Here is a 24,901-nt window from a genome sequence, read left to right on the forward strand (position 1 = left end):
TGCCGCGTGGGAAACGGTTTTTCGCGATCGCAATCGCCGGAGCACAAGTCCCGTGGAATTCGACTGTCAACCGGGCCGATTCGAACCATTTTTCTACCCGCCTCTGCGACTTTATTATCCTTCGTTATTTATGGCTGTGCTCTACCGAAGGAGAGAGAAAAATAACGGAAAGCCTAGCCTCCCGGTGTATCGATGCTGTGCAACCGGTGCAGATAGCGGATACAATGGACGTCGATGGAAATCGTTCGATGGCTGTAACGGTCGGCGGTTGTACGGGGAATTAATGGGTGTAATGAATTCCTAAATGACTCGGCCGATTCGTAGATTAAAATCAGCGCTAGGTGTTGGATTATTGATGGATATATGTATCGCGAATGCCACGTTGCGGCGAGTCTGTGTAATGGTTTTACTCGTTTGGATCAGGTTACTCGCGGCATTTCAGAACGTTGTCGCCTTTTCTAGGATGTGACGTCGACTTGTCGCGGAATTCGTGGGGCAAGGTACTTCGCGCGGCGAGGATTTGTGGTATCGTAAAAATGCTCGCCGTTTTCTGCGCGAGCAGTTTTAAGAAGCGTGGAACGAGGGTTGTAAAAGAGAAAGTGGAGATTGAGAGGGACGCGAGCTGGATTCGTCGTGAAAATCCTCGATGACGAGGTCCAGCAGCGTGTTGACTATTTTTTAGTGGGAAACCATCGAAACAGGGTGCGTGTATTGTGGAAGAGAGAGAAGGTGAGGGAAGATTTTTTCCTTGCACATAGAGTCACTGTTGTAGATGGAGTCAGAGTGTTGCAAGAGTTGCAAAAGTGTTGTAGATAGAGTTAGAATGTTATAGATAGAGTCAGAGTGTTGTAGATAGAGTCAGAGTGCTGCAGATAGTGTCAGAGTGTTGTAGATAGAGTCAGAGTGTTGTAGATAGAGTCAGAGTGTTGCAGATAGAGTCGTTAGAGTGCTATAGATAGAGTCAAAGTGTTGTAGATAGAGTCAAAGTGTTGTAAATAGAGTCAAAGTGTTGTAGATAGAGCCAGAGTGTTGCAGATAGAGTCAGAATGTTATAGACAGAATCAGAGTGTTGTAAGAATTATCAAAGTGTTGTGGGTAGAGTCAGAGTGTTGCAGATAGAGTCGTCAAAGTGCTATGGATAGAGTCGTCAAAGTGCTATGGATAGAGTCAAAGTGTTGTAAATAGAGGCACAGTGTTGTAAATAGAGTCAAAGTGTTGCAGATAGAGCCAGAGTGTTATAGATAGAGCCAGAGTGTTGTAGATAGAGTCAGAATGTTATAGATAGAATGAGAGTGTTGTAGATAGAGTCAAAGTGTTATAGATAGAGTCAAAGTGTTGTAAATAGAGTCAGAGTGTTGTAGATAGAGTCAGAATGTTATGGATAGAGTCAGTGTACTGTAAGAATTGTCAAAGTGTTGTCGATAGAGTCAGAGTGTTGCAGGTAGAGTGAGAATGTTGTAGATAGAGCCGTCAAAGTGTTATAAATAGAGTCAGAGTGTCGTAAGAATTGTCAAAGTGTTGTAGATAGAGGCACAGTATTGCAGATAGAGTCACAGTGTTACAGATAGAGTCAAAGTGTTGTAAATAGAGTCAGAGTGTTGTAGATAGAGGCACAGTATTGCAGATAGAGTCACAGTGTTACAGATAGAGTCAAAGTGTTGTAAAAGTCGTCAGACTGTTGCAGATAGAGTCATAGTGTTGTAGACACACTCGAAATGTTGCAAAGAATCGTCAAAGTGTTGTACACAGATAGAGTCAAAGTTGTGTATAGAGTCAGAGTGTTGTAAGAGTCCTCAGAGTGTTGCAGATGGAGTGTTGGATTTATAAATAGAGCTTCCAGTACAATTGACTACTGCCCTATACGAATTTTGAAATTTCCAATAGATTCTCTTAATTTTCACTCTTTCTTTCGAATCAAACTTCCTCGAAGGCGGCCGTAAAGGCGCGTACCTCCCCGGTGACTTCGTATCCGTTGAATTTGCAGCGGCTGGTATGCGGGCAAGGTGTGAGCATTCTACCGGTCGCTTTTATTCGCGCGTTGCACCGTCTAATTGCTTACACGTTGGACCGCGCATCGATGCACGTGGGCGAAACACCAGGCGCTCCAAGTTGTACCATTGCAACGATGCCCTTTCACAAATTCTGACAAAGAGAATCTTCCTCCACTTTGAACGAGAGAGAGAGAGAGAGAGAGTTCCTATAGTCTGAGGCTATCGAATTGCCAGCAATGTGGAAACATGTGTGTACATGACGGTTATCGCCGATATTATTTCAGTTACACCGAGTTGTACCGATCATTGGAATTACACGTTCTTTTAAGGATAATGTCGATTGTATCGGTTATTGATATGGAAGCAGGTAAAGCAGGTTTTATTAAGCTGTACAACAGATACGGGGAAGGTGTGACAGGTTTGTGGCGGTCGTTCCAACCAAGACCATACGATCAAGTCCCAATAAGGAAATAATGAAACATGTTCGCGTGAATACCCGCTCTGTTTGACCTCGTTTCCACCGTACGAATGTTTTTATCTTTCGATAATTCTGTCTGGGAGCAAGGTGTTTAACGTAATCACCTTGGACTTCGATATAACCTTCCAATTTTATTGCCGCGCTTAGCAGTAACTTGTACCAGATACCTCAGCGAAGTCATTACCATATTATGAAACGCCCTGTACCCCTTAATCCAATAAAGACATTTAACGAATCTATATTCGAACGAGCGTCTACATCAGCCAGGAGAAATAAACGGCGATGCACCTAAATTCAGATACAGTATCACCCCCAAAAATATAGGAAAATAAATCAAATAAAATCCTTGTTTAATAAAAAAAAATCATACCCTCGTTAATTCCTCTTTCATAAACCAGTAAAATTCAGACATTTTCAAAGTAAAAAATACGCTATCGACAATTCCAAATTGAATCCCGAAATTTCAATATCCAATCCGAAACTTTTGAACGGCGCTGTATATTCTAAGTCGAGCCAGGACGATTTCACTTCGTTTCGCGAAACGCAATCCGTATCCAACGAAATTCCGGCCGCATTCCGGTCCATCAGAAGCGAGAGAAACCGTGGGACAGCTGCGATACGACGTGATTCGCGGAGAACGCGCACGTCTCCTCAATTTTGGGCGTGTACCCGCGTGCAGCGTTGATTGCCCTCTAATCAGCCGGCGATTAAAATTCCCCTCCGTGGGAGGGGCTCGGCCGCGCAATTAACCCTCCCTCTCGCGTGCAACTCATTTAGAGGAATTTCATTAGACGCGAGGCTTCCGGCTTACTTCTAATTAATCGTCCCGATTGTCCGGGACCACCCTTCGAGAGATGATCGAATTGACGTGAGAAACGAGGGGTCCACGAGGAATATCGCTGTTTCGCGTGTTTACGAGCTCCGTAAACCATTCGGGAGGCCTTTTTTTTTCCACGGCGCATCCGCGGGTAATTGGAACGTGTTCGTGGGTGTTTTACGTTTTGACAGATTATGGCCTCGATAAATGCACGATTTACGATAATCGTGCTTTGGATTTATTGAACTTCAAGGTCGTAACTATCTCGGCTCGTTGCGTAATTTCTGTGAATCTCATCGCTTGTTGGTTTTTATTAATTTCGTATGAACTCGAGTAACCTTGACTCGCAGACGGTGCACTTGCCGCGAAAGCTCGGTCTGCGGATATTAGCATAATAACGAGCATGGTTCCGTTGGTTGCAGGGTAACGAATCGGTGGTACCGGAAGGCTGGCCTCTGACGCTGGGCAGACGTGGCCTCGTCCTGCAGCTAGGAGAGCTCGAGGCCTCCGCGCTACGTCTCGGGGAATGTTACCTCTGCATACGCAGCGCAGCTGCAGTTGCAACCACCTCGGGGAGCGGCGAAGCTGCCGCTGGTGAAACCGTCGAGCGGAATACCGTCGAGGTGAGTCACGTTCCTTTGTCGCTTTTTCGTACAGGTATTAACGGCCTCGCGCACTTCCGGAGAACGTCCCGAGAGTCGTTCGTTCTCTTCGGCTCAACTTCGAGCTTAATGTACCACTTGAACACTTGTACCACTTCAATTTTCTCCTTGCAATGGAGTAAATGGGACTTAACGCGTTCACTGCGAATGACGTGTTAATAGCGTGAATTCTTGTACATGTGCAGAAATCGCGTGAAGTGTAGGTAATTGGTTTGTGTAGGTCACTGTTTCACCAATTGCAGCCACGCGTTTCACCGATCTCTCGAGGTACAGTCGGAGGAAGAAATGTAACGAAGTCGTAAGATTGTCTGAGAAGTTTCAGTCAGCTTAGCTTTGATTCAGTCCCAATGGAAAAACGTAAAATACCATATATGGACCTTAGATCTCACTGTATCAATATTTCTTCCACCGACTATACATCCCTCACTCCCAGATAAAATTACCAAGTTTCAGTCTCTGAGATCCGCAGTGAACATGTTAACGACACATAAATAACACAATAACAAACTTGTGAGTTTCAAACCCTAAATGCAAAGAGAACAACAATAAAACAGCCTCTATCAAAATACCATCTGTCCTCTGCGCAGATCGCAGTAGTTTGGCGAACAACGTCGATGAGGGCCCCAGGGTTCCTCGGTTGGGACCGCGAGGAGGAGTTCATGGACTGGCGGGAGGTGTCTCGAAAGGGGCAGGGTAGCTCGAGCGCGGCGAGTAACAGCCTGTCCGGATCGCAATCGTCGAGCATCGCGAAGAGTATGCGGCCTCGGCGACGCTCTCGCGAGGAGGTCCGTTCCAGGCCCCGCGATCCAGCCTGTGCTTTCGAGCAACAGCAGCATCGTCGCGAGGAGACGAGGTCTATAGATCGTCTGGAGTGCAAAAGTTCGAACGATGCTCGTACAGTGGACCACGAGGTGGACGCTGGTCACGCCGTGATGAAGTCCAGGTCGACGTCGAGCGTGGGCACGTGGAAGCCAGAGCTGGAAGCCGGTGAATTGAAGAACGGAACGTCGACGAGGGCCAGCTCGAACCACTCTTCTAGTCTTTCCAGCGACGAGTGTCGCGCCAAAGTGAAGAGGTGCGCCAAGGTCGTCTCGTCCACGACCATGGAGAAGTGGAAGGAGACCGCCAGGTGTGAGACCAGGAGCAAGATCCTTCTTCCGGACGACCTGAAGACACCTTTGCGCCTCGACGAGGCTGTTTTGGAGAAGCAGAGGGAGGGGAACGAGATGGAAGATAGGTTGCAAAGTTCGAGAAACGTGGACGAAGTTGGAGACGACGAGCTACCCGCGTTCATCGGAAATCTTCTGGTCTCCGTGGAGAGGAAAATCGAGAGGGTCTCCTTGGACGATTTAACGTTCCCGTGTCCAGCGTGCAGGAATATCGACACGGACGACCCTTTGCTAGGCTGCAGGTGTGCTGGGGATGAGTGTGGCTGCGGGACTGTGGAAGATACGTGTGATTGTTCGTCCTCGGCGAAGACGAGGAAGGAACAGTCGACGAGGAGCTTCGAAATCGCAGGGATCAAGCATATCGATAGCGACGACGAGGAAGAGGTTCGGATGGGATTCGGTGAGTGAATGTTAATCGATTTTGCGATACGGTGAAATTAAGACTGATACACACTTGAGTATTCGATGTACCGGCAGGTCTCGTTAAGTAATTTTGGAGAATTTTTAAAGCTTTGCGAATGCAATTTTATTCAAGTGTGGATGGGTCTTAAGAGTAACTTAATCAAGGATGTTAAAACGCAATAATACGCTGCGTACACGGGCTCCATTTTATTGCACTTGCGGTCTCGGTAATGTCAGGGTTGTCCGCTTATTTTCTCTACCTACTTTTCAATTTTTATTGCTGGACCATTTGAATCTTAAAAAAAGAAGAACAAACACTCGAGAGTGTAATTTTACTCAAGTGCGGGCGAGTCTTAAGAGTAACTTAATTAACGATCTTAAAACGCTCGTTTAAACTCATAATATTTTATTGCACATGCGATCTCAGTAACGTCAGGATTGCCTTGTCCCTCTTTCTTTATGTTTTTTTCACTTTTTATTGCTCGAATCATTTGAATCTCAAAAAAAAAAAAGGAAGAACAAATGCTTGGAAAGTGAAGTAAGTAATTAAGTTTCAGTCCCAACTTTCAATTTCATATTCCTACGAAACGTTTCGCGTATTCTCGCGCGACCAGCTCTCCTCGCCACGCATCGAAGTCTCCCGCGCGTATTTCCGTACACTTTATCGCCTGACGATCCGCCATGGGCCTCTCGTCCGGCGTACAAAGTATCGGATTCGCGTTTCGCGAAAAGTCGGCGGCGCCCACGGCGCGACTATCGCGACAACTTCATACAGAGCCGTTCGTATGATTTATCGAGGCCCTCGGTGAACTTGAAATTCTGTCGGAAGTGGCCGCGTAGGCGGGACGCGGCTGTAAAGTGGCTACTTCACGTCACGCCGGCCGGTTTGAAGAGCTTCCACATTGGCTCGATTCATGCCCCGGCGATTAACTGGAAAAATTCTGACGTCGAGGACGCGACGTGTTTCTCGGGTGGAAATCTCGTTTCGATCCTCGAGAATGGCTTATCGCGTGAGCAAGCGTTTCGCGAATTTTTCTCCACCCCGGAGTTGCTCTCGACGCGAACGTAAACACGCACTCGGCGATCTCGAAACGCGTCTCGAGGCGTTGCAGTTTCGCGTTTCGAGAGCTCTAGCTCGCGTTTAATTAGAGAACTCTCTCTCTTTTTCTCTCTGACGGCACGCGCGTCTGCGAAATCTCTCGACAGCTGCACAGCCGAGAGACTATTTCCGTACGCCACCGATTTAGAGCCGCGAGATTAATTCTGTTGCCTCGAGCAGCGAACGTTTGCCGGTTGTTATCGTTGCTGGTATCGATCTGTTGAGCTTGCTCCGAGCGCCGCTCAGATTTATTCGAGCCGGTGATGCAAGAATAATACTTGAACTTGTAGCTCGCTGTCCGAGAAGTGAGTTTATATTACTTGACGTATGCGTATCCATACTTGAAACTCGTAGCCTTTCGCAGTCGTGATACTACCGTGGATAATGGACGTATCACACTTCTATTATTGTCGCAAACTCATTTACCTTGCTGTCAGTTTTTATCCTTGGACACCGGGTGCTCACAGGACTACGGAATACAGGTCAAAATGATCCGCAATGTACGTACCGGGTGTCTTTTTTAACCGAGCTCATAGTGGAATATCTCAGAAGGAACTGAAGCTATCGAAAAAATGTTCTTACAAAAGTTGTTCAGTATGATGTAGGACGTAATATGGTATAAATTTTTTTTCTCTGTTCACTGCGAAATTAAATCAATTTTTTAAAACGGAACGCTGTTGTGGGAGTTTGTTGATTACTTTTTATTCAATAAATTAATATTACCCCACGTGTCGCCGCTGCTGTTCACTATTATTGTTTTTTATTTGTAAGAAGAAAATGTAATTCGCTCTCTCGATGCTCACGGTTAGGTGGTCCACCACACACGCTGTTATTTTTTCTCGAACACACGCATCCACACACTGGAAAATGAAGAGACGTCGCAGTCGGCTTGGCAACCCATGTTATCGCCTAAACATAAACAGCCACGCCAACTCTCTCCATTTCTTCATCTCACCCCACAGTCACTCTTTCGTACCAAAAACCCCACACTATATTTTCCTATTCTTAATATTACACCGTGGCGTATTTGTTATCATTGCCAACGCAAATGTAACGCAGCTTCTTTTAAAGCGTACACTACTCCTACTCCATTGTTAATTTTCTAATATCCTTCATGTTCCGAAACAAGTTTGCACTTATGGACGATGGTGTATAGTCAAAGGGATAGAAACCGAGAAGACAACGCAAAATCTCTTTACCACCCAGAATCTCTTCGTGAAACAACTATCAACGAATCTCTCCTACACGTGACATTTCCACCGGGAATATTCCGCCAGAAATGCAACAATTACGCCCGAATCCGAGCAATGCCGGGAATCCCTTTCATCCGTGGTTGGCCGCGCGACGCGGAGGAATTAAAGTCAGCGAGAGCCCGTTCACCTACGCGACCAGAGCCAGCCAGTGTTACGTAAGCCCGTTCCACGAGAGGAGACAAATACCATAAGTCAGCGTTACCGCGGCGCAAACACGCCGCTAATGGCACGCCGCGTCGGTGGGTGGCGGGGCGTTTTCGGCGCGACGCAAACCTGTCGGCGGCGCAGCGCCAAAGGACACCGGAAAACGCGAGACGCGACGCGTGGGAGGACACGCGAAAAGAGATCGGCCGAGTCACGGAACTTCACGACGCGAAAACCACTCGGGAACGTTTCGTTTTATCCCCCCTCCTCTTTGTGCCGAAAAAAGATCAGCCGGCAATTTGCGATCCAGACACGATAGACGACGATCTTTTTTGTACGGGTTCGAGATTGTGTAGTTAGGTTCAGCGGTTTTATGGGGGTTTATGCCGCGGTGGGTGTGCGAATTTTGGCGTTGCGATGGTACAGTTGCTGGAAGCGATACAGCGAGCTTGTGAATTAACGATAGAATACAATTCTGATATATTTAGATAAGAGTGTGTTCAGAAATTCGTGTAATTATTTCTGTATTTCAACAAAAGTCGCTGGATACTTGAAAACAGGCAGCTTAATAATTTCTGGAATTTAATTTAATTCAGCGGCGACACTGATCGGTAAAAACTGATCTGAAGCCGTCAAGAATTAAAATATAAGAAAATTTGTTAAATTATGTACGTATACTTTGAAGTGAAACTGATCTCGCGATCCCACTCGATCGCTTTCACCGACTATACCGTTGCTCACCAATTTGCTTGCAACGTTCTTTATTTCTGCAAGCAACTTCGGTTAACCAGTTCTCGAGGAAGAAGTCAAGTATTCAACTTGTTTCGCAGACCTTGTTTAAAAGAATATAATTATGAGTGATAGTTTGGTTAAGTGAGGCATTAATTTCGCCTAGTTAGCTTCGATGCTTATTAAATAGTTTCTCAATATTCGTTCGTGCAACGATTCGCAGCGTTACACTAGACATTCTATATTCGTGCATCGAGCGAATGCCTCAGTGGACGTCCACGTGATAATGAGACGCGACAATACGCCACCGGATGCTCCCACCTACGGTCGTTTCTATCGACGAAGCTCCTGGCTTCCTGTTAATAACTCTTTAATTTATCGCTCTTACCAGAACGATCTTCGAGCACATACCAGTTCGAACGTACTGAACGCGTAACCTCGCGCCGGAGAACGCCGAAGAGAGAACGACGGTGGGATAAGTGGAGAAAGAAATTGGCGAGTAACCTCCGAAAATAGCGGCACGTGATGTGAAAGAACGTCTCTCAATGTCACAATGTTGCAACGCGGAAACCGGTCGCGAGCCGTCCGAATGTCAGTCGGACTGTCATCGTGGAAGAAGCTGCGTCGCGGCTCGTCCGTCTAACGCCATGGGATCGGACGTGACTTCGCGCCGGCCGTCGCGTTTCATTAGCGCGCGGACCATTGTGCTGTACGGCTTCCCGTTCGTTCGCGATCGCCGCGGCCCACTCGTTCCCGCGCGATTCGTCCTCGCTTAAGGACATAAATGGCCGAGCGTGAGCCCAGCCGCCCACGCTCTCTTGCACTGGCCTCGAGAAACGAGTCGTGTACTACTCCTTTGGTCGCTGCGGGACGAGGGAGAATTCCACTGCGAAGGGTGACTTCTTTTGGCAGTCTTTCCTCTGGGCAACTGCGGATTACCAAAGGGTGCCAAGTTTTTCGGAGTCTCGGCGCATGGTATCGCCTTTGACTGTTTACGAGTGTCATTTTTTCTGGAGGTTCGTTAACCCTTTCAAGAAAGATTTTTGATCGAATCGTCAGTATTTTGTGCGTTCGGAGTCTGGAAAGGGTTGAGCTTCAAAATTTCATAGATGGTATTAACTTATGTAAGAATATGGTTGAGTGAAGGTAGGGACTCGGGCCGGTTTATGACCTCGGTCCCAACGCCTGACTCCCCCACGCGCTAAGGGCTGGGTCAGAAAGGACCCAGCCACGTGCTCGCGGTCCTTGCCAGGTAGAAACCCCCAACTTGCGCCAGGGTTTCCCGAAGGCAAGAGAGAGGCGTCAAAGCCGGCATATAAGAACTATAAGAATTGTAAGGATAGAGGAGAGTAAATTGAGCCGCGTAGTCAACGACGGAATAAATATAGTTTTTTAAATTGTCGGACGAAGTACTGTTTAACCTTTTAGGTACGGCGCGCTCGTTCGCAAGTGGGTACCCCTGGGACGGCGCACTTGGCCGCGGATGGCACAAAAACCGTTCATGACGATTCTCTGACACGTGTACTCTTCAACGACAGCTTCGATATTGCCAGGAATTCGCGATATTTCGCGAAACAAATACGAAATGAAGCAAAGAACGTACAATACCGTCCAAAATCATGATATCCACGAAAGTCACTATAGTGTCGTACCGTCCAAATTGGTGCTATCCACGAAAGCCACCTATAGTGGCGCAAAAATAGAGGGTCTCGGCGGAACGCCACTGTAGTGGCGTACCGTTCCAATTGATGCCATCCGCGGAAGCCACTATAGTGGCGTACCGTATCTAAAAGGTTAAACTGTAAACCCTTACACTTAGTTCAAGTCATGGAGATCGGGGAAAATCAGTATTTCTTGTGGTACTCATGTGCACTTGGAGTCTCGAAAGGGTTAACTTTAAAGATTTCGAAATCGTGTTGCCTTCGGCTGTTAAAAATGCAATTTCTCCTGGAGCCTCCTTAACACTTCCACGATGGTGTGGGAACGGAAAAATGAATCGAAACCTGTTGGATACTTTATTCTCCGAAGGCGAGACCGTAAGTGTCGTAGCGCGGGCCGATGTCGCCCGGGTCAATTTTCGGTGGTAGATTAACCCTCCGTATACTGTGCCGGAGTCACAGGTTTCGCAGCGGACGCGTTGTCTCGCGAGCGATAACGCATGTAATGACGGGGCTGCGTGTATGTGAGGTTCCCAATCAGAAGACGATCGCCTGCTTCCTATAGACCCAGCGAAAAAATAGCAAACAATTCAGTCTTTCGTAGCGTTCCATGGAAGATTATTCTTTCGCAATAAAAATCAGAATGTAACCTAAAACCGATCCACTAGCATCCGTGAGAAACAAGCGCGGGGAGGAGATCGTAAATATGCATTCGTAACATATCGATGTGAGTCAGAAGTGACTCCGGCATAGGACTCCGCGGTTCAGTACTCCGAGGGTTAATCTAAGAGAGTGAAAAACATTTTTGATCGAATCTCGGGGATCAGGGGAAAGCAATATTTTTTTGCGGAACATATGTGCACCTGAAAACTCGAAAGGTTTAAGCTCGAGTACTTCGTAATCTCGAAATGTAAATTTTCAACCCCCTCAAGATTCCAATTTCCAGAGATCGCTTTCCTTTCAAACCTAACCCATTTGCATCTTTAACGCGTATCTTCTCTCGATTCGCCTGATTACCGTCATAAATCAGAGAGAGCCCCGAAATATTTCTAATCTCAGCAATTTTGAAACGATTCCTCAAATTCGCCTCGCATTTTCCAAGTGTCCCAACGCTCGCAAACCACAGTACACACGGTAGAATCTAAATCTGTAAAGATCAATCCAGCGCAGAAATCGCGGTAGGTACGTTCGAACGGGAGAAAGTAACACCTCGCTGATAATGGGAATTTTCGTCAAAGCACCGTACGATGCAAATGTATCCATGTTAACTACCGATGTCTCTAGTTCAACCCATTATTCTTCTCGTCAAATCATCCTTCCGACTATTTAGCATGGAAAACGAGCAACGAGAGGAACGTTCATCGACGTGTACGGGTGCAACGCGTAACATAACTTGGATGTATCGCCACGGTCTTTCGTAGATAAGGCTGCCAGCGCGAGAGGTTGTATCGCTATGTCATCGTCGTTGCGTTTCGCCTGTTGGAAAGGAAGGCGACCGAAACGAGGGGAGAAACACGACGTCTCGCGAAGGCAAAGGCGAGGTAAATGCATGGAGGGACTCGCGAGACGTTTAGCGAACCATGAAGACCGAGCTTCTGTGAACAGAGGCTACTATGCACGATGCACGCGTAGCTAGAGAGAGGTTCTCGTTCGATCGAATTAAAGTGTTTCGGTGTAGGAGGCCGTGTAACGCGCGCGGCCTGATTGAACGTTCGCCTCCACCGGCTGACTATACTTAGTAGCTCATTGATCGTCTCTATGGCGGTCCTCAATCATATCTGTTTAAGCGGGGAATCAGCCGGTTACCACAACGGAGGCTGTTCACCTCTGCCCGCCCGCTCTCTATGCGGTACATAATGGACGCTGTTAAACGCCGCGATAAAATAGCGTCTGCGTTTCATGGTTCGCCGATCTTCTTCGGTAAAAGTACCACTTTTCCTTTGTTTTCTCGTTCATTCGTTGTCCAGGCAGACGGTGGTCGCTGGGTAATCTACACCTTTCGATTACCGACGATGCTTGGTGAAATTGGTTAGCAGTGGTTCGTGTCGTTCATTGATCGGACAGAGAAAACAGGAGTTGTTGTTGTTGAAGTATTGGACGATTGCAAAAGATCGTGCTTGATGTGAAAATGAAATACAAACGGTGCGTGCAGAGGCACGTTCCATTCGAAAATAAAACGAAACGAAGTGAGTAATTATTTGGCCGAAGTGTGACAAGGTTCCTGTCGTCTCTGAAAATCGGGCACGAAGTCAGACAGTGGACTGAAACTTTCGAGAGAGGAGGATTCTTTGATCTAGCGTTACCTAAAATATTCTGAAACTATCGCAATTGGAGGGTTCGTGCATCGAAGATGGAATATGGTTCTGAAGAGTATTTGTCCCATTCGGGTTAAGTTCAAAAAGGTACAATTTTCTCTAACGAAAAAATTCGCCGTTTACCTATCATAAACACTTGGTGCAACGATTGTATTATATTAAAAGTTCACACTTTATCAAGCTGTCTATCTACCAAAAAATGCACCTTTTATAACAGTCCATGAATCCTCTTTTCGTTCCTTCTACACATATAACGGAAATAATTATCGGACCTAGAAGTAGCATCGTAAACCTACCAGTACCTGTATGTAACAAGAGTCGACGTTCAACCCTGAGAGGGTTCGTTCGCTCAAAGAAGAGCAAAGTGTCTGTGTGACACAAAGAGGGAGAGAGAGCCAGTCGAAAATACCGATCCCTTTCGTCCACACCGAATTTCCACAAAAACGAGGCAGATCGAGTGTCGCGATTCACACGCGTAGAAACGTCGTCTGACCATGAGACCAGAGGGTGTAGATTGTCAGGTGAACACACAGGATTCATCCATCGCTGCGAACGTTCTCTCGTTGGTAACTCGATCGAGCACCAGAGCAAGGGTTTCTCTCCTAATTGGAGGAAGCGCGTAATGGCCTTCCGTCCCGTTGTTCTTCCCGCTGGCAAATAAACTCGCCGAGTAATGACCCGTGTAATTCGTTGGTATTTATTCGGTTGGCTGAAGTCGACTAGCTTTATTTCGACGAATTTCACCGGTTTTATCTCGCGTTCCGATCGCGGACGCGAAACTGCTGGGCCGCGCTTCGAGACTCGCCTTAATGCCACGACACTTAATACGCCGCCCGTGGACGGAGCAAATAGCGTGCGGAATCAAGCCATCTAACTCAATTGTCGGAAGCAAGGGAATTAAGGGCCTGAATTAATCCAATTGTCCTGCTGCCGGATAATTGAATTGCCTGGGAAATGAAAAATCAATAGGGACGCTACAGCCGATTCCACGGCTACGCACCGCGTGGATTATGCGGGCTTTGTTCGGAGCTTTGCTGTGTTTTTCTTTTTTTTTTTCGTGGGATGGGTTCTCTTTGTGACAGTTTATTCTGCAATTGTGATCCAATTCGGATCTATAATGGAGGCTTTTGAATGGATTTGTTTAGAGGAATAATGTGGAATAATTTCATTGTCATCTTGAAACGTACAGTGTTCCTTTTGTAAGTGGAAAAGTAAGTGGAAAGTACAGCTTACTCAGTCCATAGAGTAGCTTAATACTCAATGTTTTTCTTATCAGTTCACATCATCTATTATAATATCGCCTTTAAGGCATTCATTTCTCGCGAGCGTAACGACACTCTTCGCGTTCGAATTCAATTCATTCGAGTATCGTACGCCCGAAATTTGCGCGAAATATGCTCACTGCATACCTTCGAAACCGCGTTAAAAAGATACGCATAAAAAGAGACTCAAGTGTCTAGAATAATCGAGTTTGAATATTCCACAACTTCAGAAATATCACTTTTATTTATTCCTCCGAAGAAATCACCTTTCCAATTGCACACAATTTTCAGAACACCCTGTACGAATTGACGAACCTATCACATTTTTCAGCCATATTTCAGCCAGCAAACAATAACCATATCCAAGACAGAAACTGGCACCCTACTTGTCACCACTTCGAAAACCATTGCGCCACTCCTATTAACGTTCACCGGCTAAACGGTCACGCAACATTAACCCCACACCCAATAAGATTCCAGCAGCGTTCACCGACAAACGCGATTCATTTCCGCGGTTACGGAAACCGTCAAGATCGAACGCTCGGACGATGCATCAGAATTTGTAGAGCGCGCGATCCGTTCGCAGCCACTTACGTTTAACGCGCACTTCCTTGAACCTGACCGATTTATCCGTGGACAATCCACCCGTTCGACCATTATCCGCCGCGTTTTACCATTCGAAGTTTGCCTGAAATCTGGCGCGACTGGCTGGCGGAAGCGGTTACGCTCGCAAATGGAAACTGGAAATGATCCCTCCCGGTGGTGTGTAGCTGTTTGTTGTGTTACCTTGCCAGCTTCTCTCTCTCACGCGCGCGACACACCGCGCCACTTGAATACCAAACGAGCAGCCCACGTGTACGTGTGTACATACACGTGGCGTAATTGCCGAATCGTTTCGCGTGCAAATTCTATTTGCAAACTGAAATCGGCCGTAACGAGACCTGCCAGCCCGGAATAAACGCTTCGTGACGCGAATCGTCGCTGGTAACCGGGGTCACTGTTCGGTTAGAATGCGGTGTAACGTGACGTGGATGGATGTTACATCGACGATAGATTCAGTGGTAAAAAGATGGAGGTAATTCGACGTTGAGTGGAGTAATGTAATGGTACAGTCGATGGAAGCGATGTAGAGAGGTTGTAAAGGTAGTCGGGAGATGAGAAGAAGCTGTAGGTAATTCGACTGTAATGGTATAGTCGATGGAAGCGATATAGAGAGATCGTAAAGGCAGTTAGGCGTCGAAGTACTGTGCAGAGATGAGAAAATAGTTAGCGAAAAGGATACTCTCTCAAAATCTCCACATTTAGTTTCTTGGCGGCACAGATTGACATAATAGTAGGGTGAGATTGGGGCCTTCGTGTCCATCACAAGAAGCAAATAATATCGAGGTAATCAGGAGGGAGCTTGGTTCCTCAAATTTTTCTTTGGCTAGGATCTCCACATTCGTAAATGATACCATGGGTACACTATTGCTCTGAAATTCTTCGTCTCATCCCGCTTACTCTCTCTAGAATTTATCATTTCCCACGTTCCAATCCTTGCCAGCGATGGCGAAAGAAATTTCGCAACAACTCCTCCATTTTGTAACATTTTGACGTTCTAAAAATTATAGAAAAAAGGTGAAAGTTACATTTATATCCTCCACAAAACTTGGAAACTTTTCGCTCGGTAGTTACCCATGAAAAAAATTCCCAAACTTTGCCTATTTTTATGCTTCAATTTACTACCTCACACTATCGCTTCCACCAACTATACACCACGCGTTGATTGAACGCAGCTCGTATTTGGTGTACAGTTTCTTCAATTTGCACTTGATATCCGTGTGTTTTTGTAACGACTGTTCTACCTTCTTCCTCTTTCCTCTGCCATCATTATAAAGGATGTTTCACAGATTTAAATGTTAAGATTGTTCCTCTCGAGGGATCTGCAATCGAATGTATCGCTAGCCGGGGGAAAAATCGTTCTCGAAAAGGAGCGAAGACCGTGAAGGGGAAAGATGGATCGCGAACGAAGGCGTTTAAATTGCCAAGAGCGTGCAGTAAAGCGAACGGATCCAATCAACCGGTTACGAGTCAATCGAACCTATTCCCGTATGCTAATAGACGCAGTTTCGTCGAATTCCGGTGCACGGTAATCGATTTAACCGAGCAACACGGAATTGCGTACGCTTAGATCATGGTCACACGACCCTTTCCACTGTTTCACAGGAGATTTACATTATTGACGATTGGTTACCACGGCGCAGCTAAAGTTAACCCACATTCTCCATTTTCCACGGCTCGGACTCGCCGCGTCGTATCGCAAAATAGAAACTGTGGAAGAAAACGGACGTAACGAGGGTGAAATTGCGCGGAATTCTAACGTTCTCTTCCACTCCTCTCCGTGTTTAACTGGTTTCGTTTTACGACCGGGGCGATTGAATTAATTTAAGTACACCTGGTTAAGTTCCTTTTTACAGATCGACCAGCTGAAAGTGTGAAACGCGAGACTTTCCGAACGGTTTCGGCGTGGATTATCGAAAATGCTAATGGGACGGTGTAATAAAGTTTAGCTGGCGATGTCGATGGCGGGAGAGTCACGTAATACGGTGAAGAAATCTGGTTCAGTTGCGCGAAAACATCGTTTTTTATCGCGTTCACATTTTTCCACGCGAAGCGTGGTTAGGCTGTCTTTCGAGCATATTTTGCATGAAACAAGTTATTTGCGGTAATGTTACATCGGGAAAGCGGCGTGGCTTTAAGTGGCCATTTCACGCCGCCACGTTTAATCGGCGCAAATTATTCTGCGGCACGACCTGACTGTAAAATAGAGGAATTTGAAAAATCCCTTTTGTACGTAGACGTTGCGGTCGAGAACATTGTGCGTTGTGTGCGCCGCGGCGATCTTAGTTTGCTCGTTTGTGTGACGTGCTGCTCGTGCACGTTCTTATTGTTCGTAGTAACTGTGCGAATCTGAACTGTTTAATTCGAATTTCTCAATTTAAATCTTGAATTTATAAAATTTAAATCTTTGAGCTTTTAAACTTCAACCTTTCAATTTAAATATATTTGAAATTTTAATATTTCGATTAATTTGTATTTCCAAATTTGACTATTAGAATTTAAATAAGTGCTTGTTGGATTATTTCTAACAACATCCTATGGAAATAATCAAGTGAGGACGAAAATGTCTCCGCGTTATTTTAAACAAAGGCACTAAGACTGGTGTCCGTCTTCGAGTCACGCACTGCACAATGCGACACCATAAAGTAAACAGTTCCTAGGTACAAGGAGACCCCAGCTTTCTTTTTGGGTGCCCAGACACGGTCCTTTAGAACATTCAATGGCGTAAAGACGGTTCCTCTGAGTCCGTCAATAAATAGCATATCACAAGAATAAAAGACTATTTCTTTTTCATAACCAATTTCCAATAGTGCTGAATAAATCTCGAATCGGAACGTAAACCAATGTAAAAACTGAAGAAAAACATTTGAAGCATTGGAATCACGCGATGAACTGTAAATACCCGAGGGAAGAAAACGAAGAGAGACGACGAAGAAGCGCAACAGTGCCAAATTAACGCGGGCATTGGTTGGTCGGTTGTTGAACCGGTCCATTGTCGAAACGAGAGATGCAAACCTCTCGCGTGATTAATACGTAACGACTACAAATGACTGCAACGAGAACGGGTCGCGCGGGATCGACGGGTGAGGAACGACACCCGTGAAAAACCGGTTCCACCTTTGATGCATTAACGTGCATTAACCCAAATTCGAGCGGTGGTCACGGCACGCAGAACGAAGCTGTTTCGTTCCTCCGACCAATCTTGGCCCTGATTGACCCGACGCAAACGCTGAACCGGTAGCTCGACGTACAAACTGCCGTGAAATGAAGCGATTAGGTCCACCTGATCGTTCAGCTTCCTCTGCAAAAACCAACGAATCCCCGTCGTTACAGACCTCTCTTCTGTGACCCTTGTCAGCGTGTATTCTTAGGAGATATCGACCGCTATTTGCGCCGCTTAGGCGGTGTTTATGGCACAATGGTAAAAAGAGTGCCGACTGTTTCGAGCGTTCTTTTGCGTGAAATTCGCTTGTACTGTTTCGTGTGATTTATCAGGAAGATATTGTAAAATTTTAAAGACACTTTTTTATTTTCACATTTCCATATTTTCCTTTAACCCGTTCGAGGCGAATCACGCATCTGCCGGGTAATGCCGTCTCTAGGCGAAAACACCAATGACACACCGTGTGTCAACGAGCATGGATTCGTATTGTGTTATTACTGAAGTAATAATCGTGGCAATAAGATCGTTTTTAAAGAAAATAAAAGTTAAAGCTGTGTAGATATTGAAACCTGCGTTGGTTCCAAGCTAGGACCACAAAGTGAGTGGTGTCAAGGCCTGATTTGTACGAGAACTGTCTGCAATGTTAATTTTTCACTTCCTGAACATCTTTTCTTTTCTCAATTTTCGATATAAAGAAGAGCAAAATTTCGAAAAGTCACCGACCTCGAGTGGGTTAACAATTTCTTATGTTTCTCTGAAAGTATCGTAAAATCACTCTGAATCTCCATTTTTCCGAAATTTTTACGTCGATATACAGTTTCCAGAATAGAAATTCAACTATTAAAGCTCGAAAGAATCGTGAAGGATTAATTGTGAATTTTATTTCATTGTTATTTGCAAAGTTGATCGAATTTATTCGTCAACTGTAGATTTATCTCGCGGTTTATCGCACTGAGTTTTCGGCTACGTTTAAAGGAACACAGCGTGGTGGCGGTGATAAAAGCTTCCTCCGGAATCAGGCTTCGGTCTCGTTTCTATGAACACAGGCAGCAGCGAACAGCAGCAAGCCAGCAGCTGCATCCGCGACACCGTGTGCAGCAGCATCCGATTGCGTATCAGCGACCTCGATCGTCCCCCGTGCATTCCCCTTTCCCTCTCTTGTCCTCCCCCTCCCTTCCATTCAGATCATTATGTCAATGATCCCGGGGAGATCCGAGAGGAGGAAGCTCGGCAGCGCGAAGCTCATCCGCATGCATCGAGCGTGAACTTCCTGATTCCCTTCGTCGCCAGTGCTAATTCCTCGCCATCCCGCGTCGAGCAACGGTTTATTGCTCTTACTCAACGTGATACCGTTTTGCATGTAATAATTTTCGTCGTTTTGTCAATCAGAAATATGCCCTTTCTCAATTTATTCCTGACGCTCGATCTACTAAAGGAGCCGTTCTTTCGATGTGACAAATGAACGCAGAGATACTGAAATATTCGTGAGAATGTTTAAAGTGAACATAGGAACTTTCTCTAATTAAGACAGGCGTGAAAAAGTCAGAAATTTTGAAATAAACCCTTCGAGAGTGAAATACCAAGTTACGAAACGAACCCTTGGAGCCTGAAAACTAATTTTACAATACCTTGTGAGAAATTGAAAATTATAAAGTAAACCCTTGGAGAGTGAAAACTGCTTTTCTTTTGTGAAAAATAAAAAATTCTTGGATCAATCGTTTACTTTCGGTTTGATTTTCGGTGATTGCCGTTCACACCGTGTGGATCGTATGAGTCCCACGTATCTTCTAATATTTATAGAATTGCAAAAATCACCATTATCAAGAAAAAGGTAGCGTTCAAGATGCACTATAGAGCAGAGGAAAAATTTTTCTTTCGAAAAATCGTCACCGTAGTTGCATAGTTTAACCCTTTACAGGCGGAGGATGCTATGACTGACAATTTTTTTTTTTTTTTCAAACTAAATTATATAAAAATTTCAATTTCCTCAAATATAGGTACACGACCACTCCAACTATTTTTATTGCTTAAAATTGTCATCGTGACGAGTCTATCGTCCTCAAAGGGTTAACTCAACCAACAGAAAATTCCCATTTCTCCCAATATTACTTCTCATCCCTTAGAAAGTTCGATCGTCCGACCAATTTCCGAGCAAATACAATCCACCTCGTGAAACAATACCCACCAGCCACGAACAGATCCTCTTCGAATACATTCTAACTGGAGTCAGCGGACAATGGGGGTCTGCCGAGTCGGTTCACAGCGAAATATCGTCTTAATAGAGGAGATCGCGTGTTCCAGGCCCGTTTCTCCTCAGGAAGCCTCCCTCGAAACCGTTGTGGATCGCGGGGGGAACAGCCAGGTTGGGGCATCGAAAGCAAGCGCATCAGCTGTTTCCTTCGCGTGACGTCGGGCAATCGGTACCTCTTATACGATCGTCCGGAAAACCGAACGATCGTTGACCCACGCGATGTTCCTTCTTCGACGATCTCTTCCCTCCACACGCGCCTATATATGTGTGTGTGTGCGCGTGTCGTCGCTGGAAATTAGAAATCCCCCGGTTGACTGTCAGGCGGACGCGATGAATCCGCTCGACGCTCGCCTCGAGGGCACTTTGCATATCTCGAGAGCGAGAATTTGTACTGGATGGTAATTAGATTAGCCGGGAACTAATTGGCGGGTAACTAAGTACGGTGTACGGAACGAGTGAGTACATTTAAATATAGGTGATCGGATATTTTATTTACCATCATGAAGAAATTCAAGCAACGAGAAGAGCGAAAGTTACGATTAAGAAATCACCACTTTTTTCCCCCTTTTTCTTTTTCTTTCTTTTTGCTCGTTTCGTTACTCCGACAGATTATTATCTATTAAACGCTACACTTCAAGTTTCTTCCTTTTTTCTTCGTTCGTTCGAACGAACGTTTCACGCTGTACGCTCGATAATTTTATGCACGATCATTTTAATCACAATCGTTATCGACCGCCTGGATTATTACACGCCGCGTAATTGCCGTCGTGGATGTATCGTAACGTGTTAAATCGTACGGAAAGAAGCAGTCGCGGAGTTGTTGCTGGACGTCACGGGATAAATTAGGATGTTCGAACGGTCGCTAATCAACGACGCGTCAGGTAGATCGAGAGGCGCGCGGTTCGATCATCGGAATCGCGTGCCTTTTCGCGCCCTTTCTCCTCCACCCCGCAGTGTTTTCTATTTCACTTTCATCGTCGATCGTCTTGAGAGTTCGCGTTTCTTTCTCCATTTTTCTACTATTTTATTGCTTTCGATCTTGCGATCTTGGGCCTTTGATTCTACACTTCTCCCCCGTGATACCACACGGGCGAAAGGAGTTTTATGGGGAGACGGAGGGTAATTATTTTCACGTAAAAGCTTCGTTTCGTTTAACGTCCTATAACTTGCAATTCTCCCTTTCTCTTGTGTTTTCAATCATTTCTCCTATTTAGTCCGGTATTTAATTCTTTAGTTTCGCTATTTGAAAGAGAGACTGATAAGCTTCGGCGATCCCTTTGCTCTCCTTATCGTTTGTGTTAGCCGCAGGACGAAACAGGCCTCGTTATCCGCGTAACGAGTTCGACCGTTGAATATTCGCGTGGTCGGTCTGCGATCGTGCGAAACGCTGGATAAAAGAATCGTGGGAAGCGTAGACTCGATATTCCGGAAGTTTAGGCCTCTGTCAGAACTTTGGAAGAGAAAGATATTTCTTCGCAATCTTCTTTTTATTTTTATTAAGAAAGTTTGGAACATTTTTATCGAGGATCTTTAATTAGCGAATAAAGATTGACTCAATCAACTGCAGAGAAAAAAAAAAAAACGTTTATTGATAGAAATGAAATACAAAAGAACGGAGGCGGAGTGAAAAACAGTTATTCAGTTCGGGGTTGTCGCACGACTACATAAAATGCGGAAAAACATTTGTTATATACTCGGCATTGCCCCAGCGGACCCGTGGCTTTTATGGCCCGGCCTGGGCCTACGTTAAGCAGAGAAACTCGCAGTAGGTAAAGTAAAAATTCAAAATATAATCTATTCTCGATAATTTTAATTAACGAACAATTGTACAATGTAGTAGTGTTGGGAAAATGGGTTTTAAATAGACTGCTTCAGCTTTTAATACTTGAATATTTTATTCCTTTGACTTCCTTCTGTTATTAATGTCTTGAGAGGACTGGCTCTACCGGGCACGCAGAGCCGGTGACACGAGGCACCGATGACCTCATCTAACAGGAGTGCGTTATCACCTTACTCAGATAAACAGTGTGAGAAACGGTATCTCCGTTCATCAAGAGAATAAGAGATTAGTTTTTGTTTGGTTTACGAGTAAAACTAACAAGTAGAGACTTCCTTAAGTGTCCCAGAATTTTTTCAGATTTCGAAAAATTGGTCAACTCTCAGACAGATGAGCGATGCTCTCAGACGCACAGTGTTTACTCGCGAGAAATACTCTCGAGAGCTCTATGTTTCGCCCGATAAACATAGAACGACCCTGGCTCGCGCTTCTTATATCTTTCGCGGGAAAAATTTCACGAGTCTCACGCGATGTTATGATAGAAGAAATAAAGACAGTAAGGTGACCCTTCTCCAAATCTTCTAAAATTTGAAGAAGGGACGCGAAGGGAGGTTCTTAAAATTTGTAAGTGACCAACCCCGTATCACCCATTGCGCCCGGAGCGCGTCACGTCCTTGGTTGACGAAGCTGGTCATTGCTGGATGGAAATTTGACAAGAAGGGGGGAAAACCCGGCCAGGTCAACTCTGACTCTCCGACTCGTTCGGAAGGTCAGGTACCGAGAGACCTCGGTAATTGCATCGGTTCCGAAGACCCTTTGGGGGTGACTTTATGATACCTTGCCTTACCGACTGGACAGTAGCCTATTCTTTAATATTTGAGAAATTCTACGTGCCGCATGTTGGCTGCAGACCGGTCTGCTAAATTAAAAGTAACGGTTTAATATGCGGTTGGCATAAAATCGTCCCCTTGCTGTCCTGACATCAGTTTTTCGCGCAGACGAGGGATTTCCATCTAAGCGGGCAGTCGACGTCCCTATCCCTCGCGTAATCTTTATTACATCGCGTGACCCATATCCCGGGTCATCGATCTCGAGTGTGTTAACTATTCCAAGTATAAAAACGAAAAGGAAACATACCACTTAATTAATTCCCAATAGAGAGACTCACGTCCCACGCGTAAACGCGTAATTTTACCTCGAGTCTCGCCTAATCTCACCTCTTAACCCTTCTGTGTCACCTTCGACTGGTCGAAGCGAAGGTGAACGTCGAGGCTCGCGCAACTTTTCGCCTTCCAATAATCATTCCACCGGACTCGGGATGCACTTTCTACCGCGCGACGTGGACAAATTAATTGCAGGCAATTAAGACGCTCGTTGGCTCGCTCGCTCGCTCCGCGGTTTATGGTTTATTGTGGCTGTGGCTTCACGGCTGAACACGACGCCGTAAAAATCGCGGCAGGAAAGTACCGCTACGCGGCGAGATTCGAATCGCGGAATAGAGAACGCCGCGGCTGAACACCGCGTCGATGATTTAAGCGTCTCGACGTTGTTTATGGACCGGCGAATTGCTATTGAATTTCGATGCTGGTATTATATTGTGCCTCGTGATCCTCCGGTCGATAAATTGTTTTTCGGGCGGGGAGGGTTCTGATCTCTGGATCACTATCGAGCATTCGATTGGAGGATTTTAATGCGCCGATTGGAACGGTGATTCCACAGAGAGGATTAGACTTCGTTTTTCTTCAGTCGCCGTTTTATTCGATCTAGCTTCTTTCACTGCTGCTTTTTTATGATCGTACTATTGCAATGCATTTACCACTAAATGTTTCACTTCCTGTCCGTGAAAATGTTGATTCGTTGTCCTTATTTCGTTCCTTAAGCAGTGTCATTCTGAAACCCCGTAAACTTGACCTAATCTTCCAATCATTCCATGCCTTTTTTTAAAACCTTTGCCATTTTTCCACCGTTTTTATTCCGGCCTTTGCACGAAGAAAAAAAAATGTGAAAGAAGTGCAAACGATAAGTGTGTGCAATTGAAACGATCTAAAATTCCAAGCAAAAGTGAAACTGTGAATATCCCAATTGACACCTCTTTCGAATGGTTCCCTTCAATTTGCATCAAGCGTTATTCCCTCCCTTCTCCATAATTTTAATTCTCTCCCGTACACAAAGTAGAAAACGTGAGAGAAGAGTAAACGATAGGCGTCCACAGTTAAAACGATTTAAAATTCGAAACGAAAGTGGAACGGTGAGAATGCTAATTGCGAGCTCTTTCAGAAGGTTCCCTTTAATTTGCCCGAATTTGTTGAGGAGTCGCGCAGGTATGCGAAGGGAAGGTAAGGTTGAAATTAGCAGCGTTCGTGCGAGTTTTGCGATAGGTCAGTTGGCATTGGGAGCAGCGGCACGGTTTGAAACACTCGGTTCGGTTTTTGAATCGGGGTTGGGAAAGTTATCCGATATCCTTTCACGGGTGGATCGCGGTCATATTTGTGCAACTGTCACGAAGGGACACTTTACGCAAACCCCCCGTGTAAGGCATTATATCAGATTACCGAAATCTGCTGGTGTACGATTCCGTTCGTCGATTGAGATACAAACGCGAGCGAGCGAGCTCTCGGAGATCGGATTCGTAAAGGATGCGGGAGTAACGAGATCCCCGTTGTCTCCTGTTTCAGGAACGAAAAAGAGAGTGGACGACGTGGTAGCGCCAAGGACCATTCACGACATACCGGAACACGTTCTCACGTGCGGCCTCACGCTTCCTGGTAAGTTTTCAGAAATACATTTTCACCTGATGCTTTTCCGACGCTGTTTCCTAGCTTAGCTGGTGCACCATCGATCGAAAGTTAATTGGACGCGGGGCATGATTGTGTCTTCATTGGCCAGCGTGTGTAATTCTGTTGTTTTTCAGCGATTCTTCGGTTAGCTGATTATGGCAGAATTTATGTTGATAAGAATGCACGGGTAGATTTATTTGTTTTAGCGAAAATTTCAGTAATTTAGTAAAGTTAAAGTGTGGTACTTGCTCTCGTCAAATTTATTAAAATTTTCGCGCTGGCTAACCCTTTCTCTGATTAATTTTTGCGTACATATTTATATCCCAAAATTATGTACACTACTAGCTAAAAATT

At 45.5% G+C, this 24,901-nt stretch overlaps 1 protein-coding gene across 1 annotated transcript in view; it reads left to right on the forward strand.

Moving 5' to 3' along the window:
* Positions 1 to 24,901, forward strand: part of LOC108570805 (puratrophin-1-like) — a 208,240-nt gene that overhangs the window by 17,254 nt on the left and 166,085 nt on the right. Inside the window, exons 2-4 of the mRNA XM_017932713.1 lie at positions 3,709 to 3,909; positions 4,536 to 5,517; positions 24,446 to 24,535. Of these exons, the coding sequence (XP_017788202.1) occupies positions 3,709 to 3,909; positions 4,536 to 5,517; positions 24,446 to 24,535 (1,273 nt within the window). The remainder of the gene's footprint in view (positions 1 to 3,708; positions 3,910 to 4,535; positions 5,518 to 24,445; positions 24,536 to 24,901) is intronic.

Source organism: Habropoda laboriosa, unplaced genomic scaffold (genome assembly GCF_001263275.1).
Source record: "Habropoda laboriosa isolate 0110345459 unplaced genomic scaffold, ASM126327v1 scaffold86, whole genome shotgun sequence".
Classification (NCBI taxonomy): Eukaryota; Metazoa; Arthropoda; class Insecta; order Hymenoptera; family Apidae; genus Habropoda; species Habropoda laboriosa.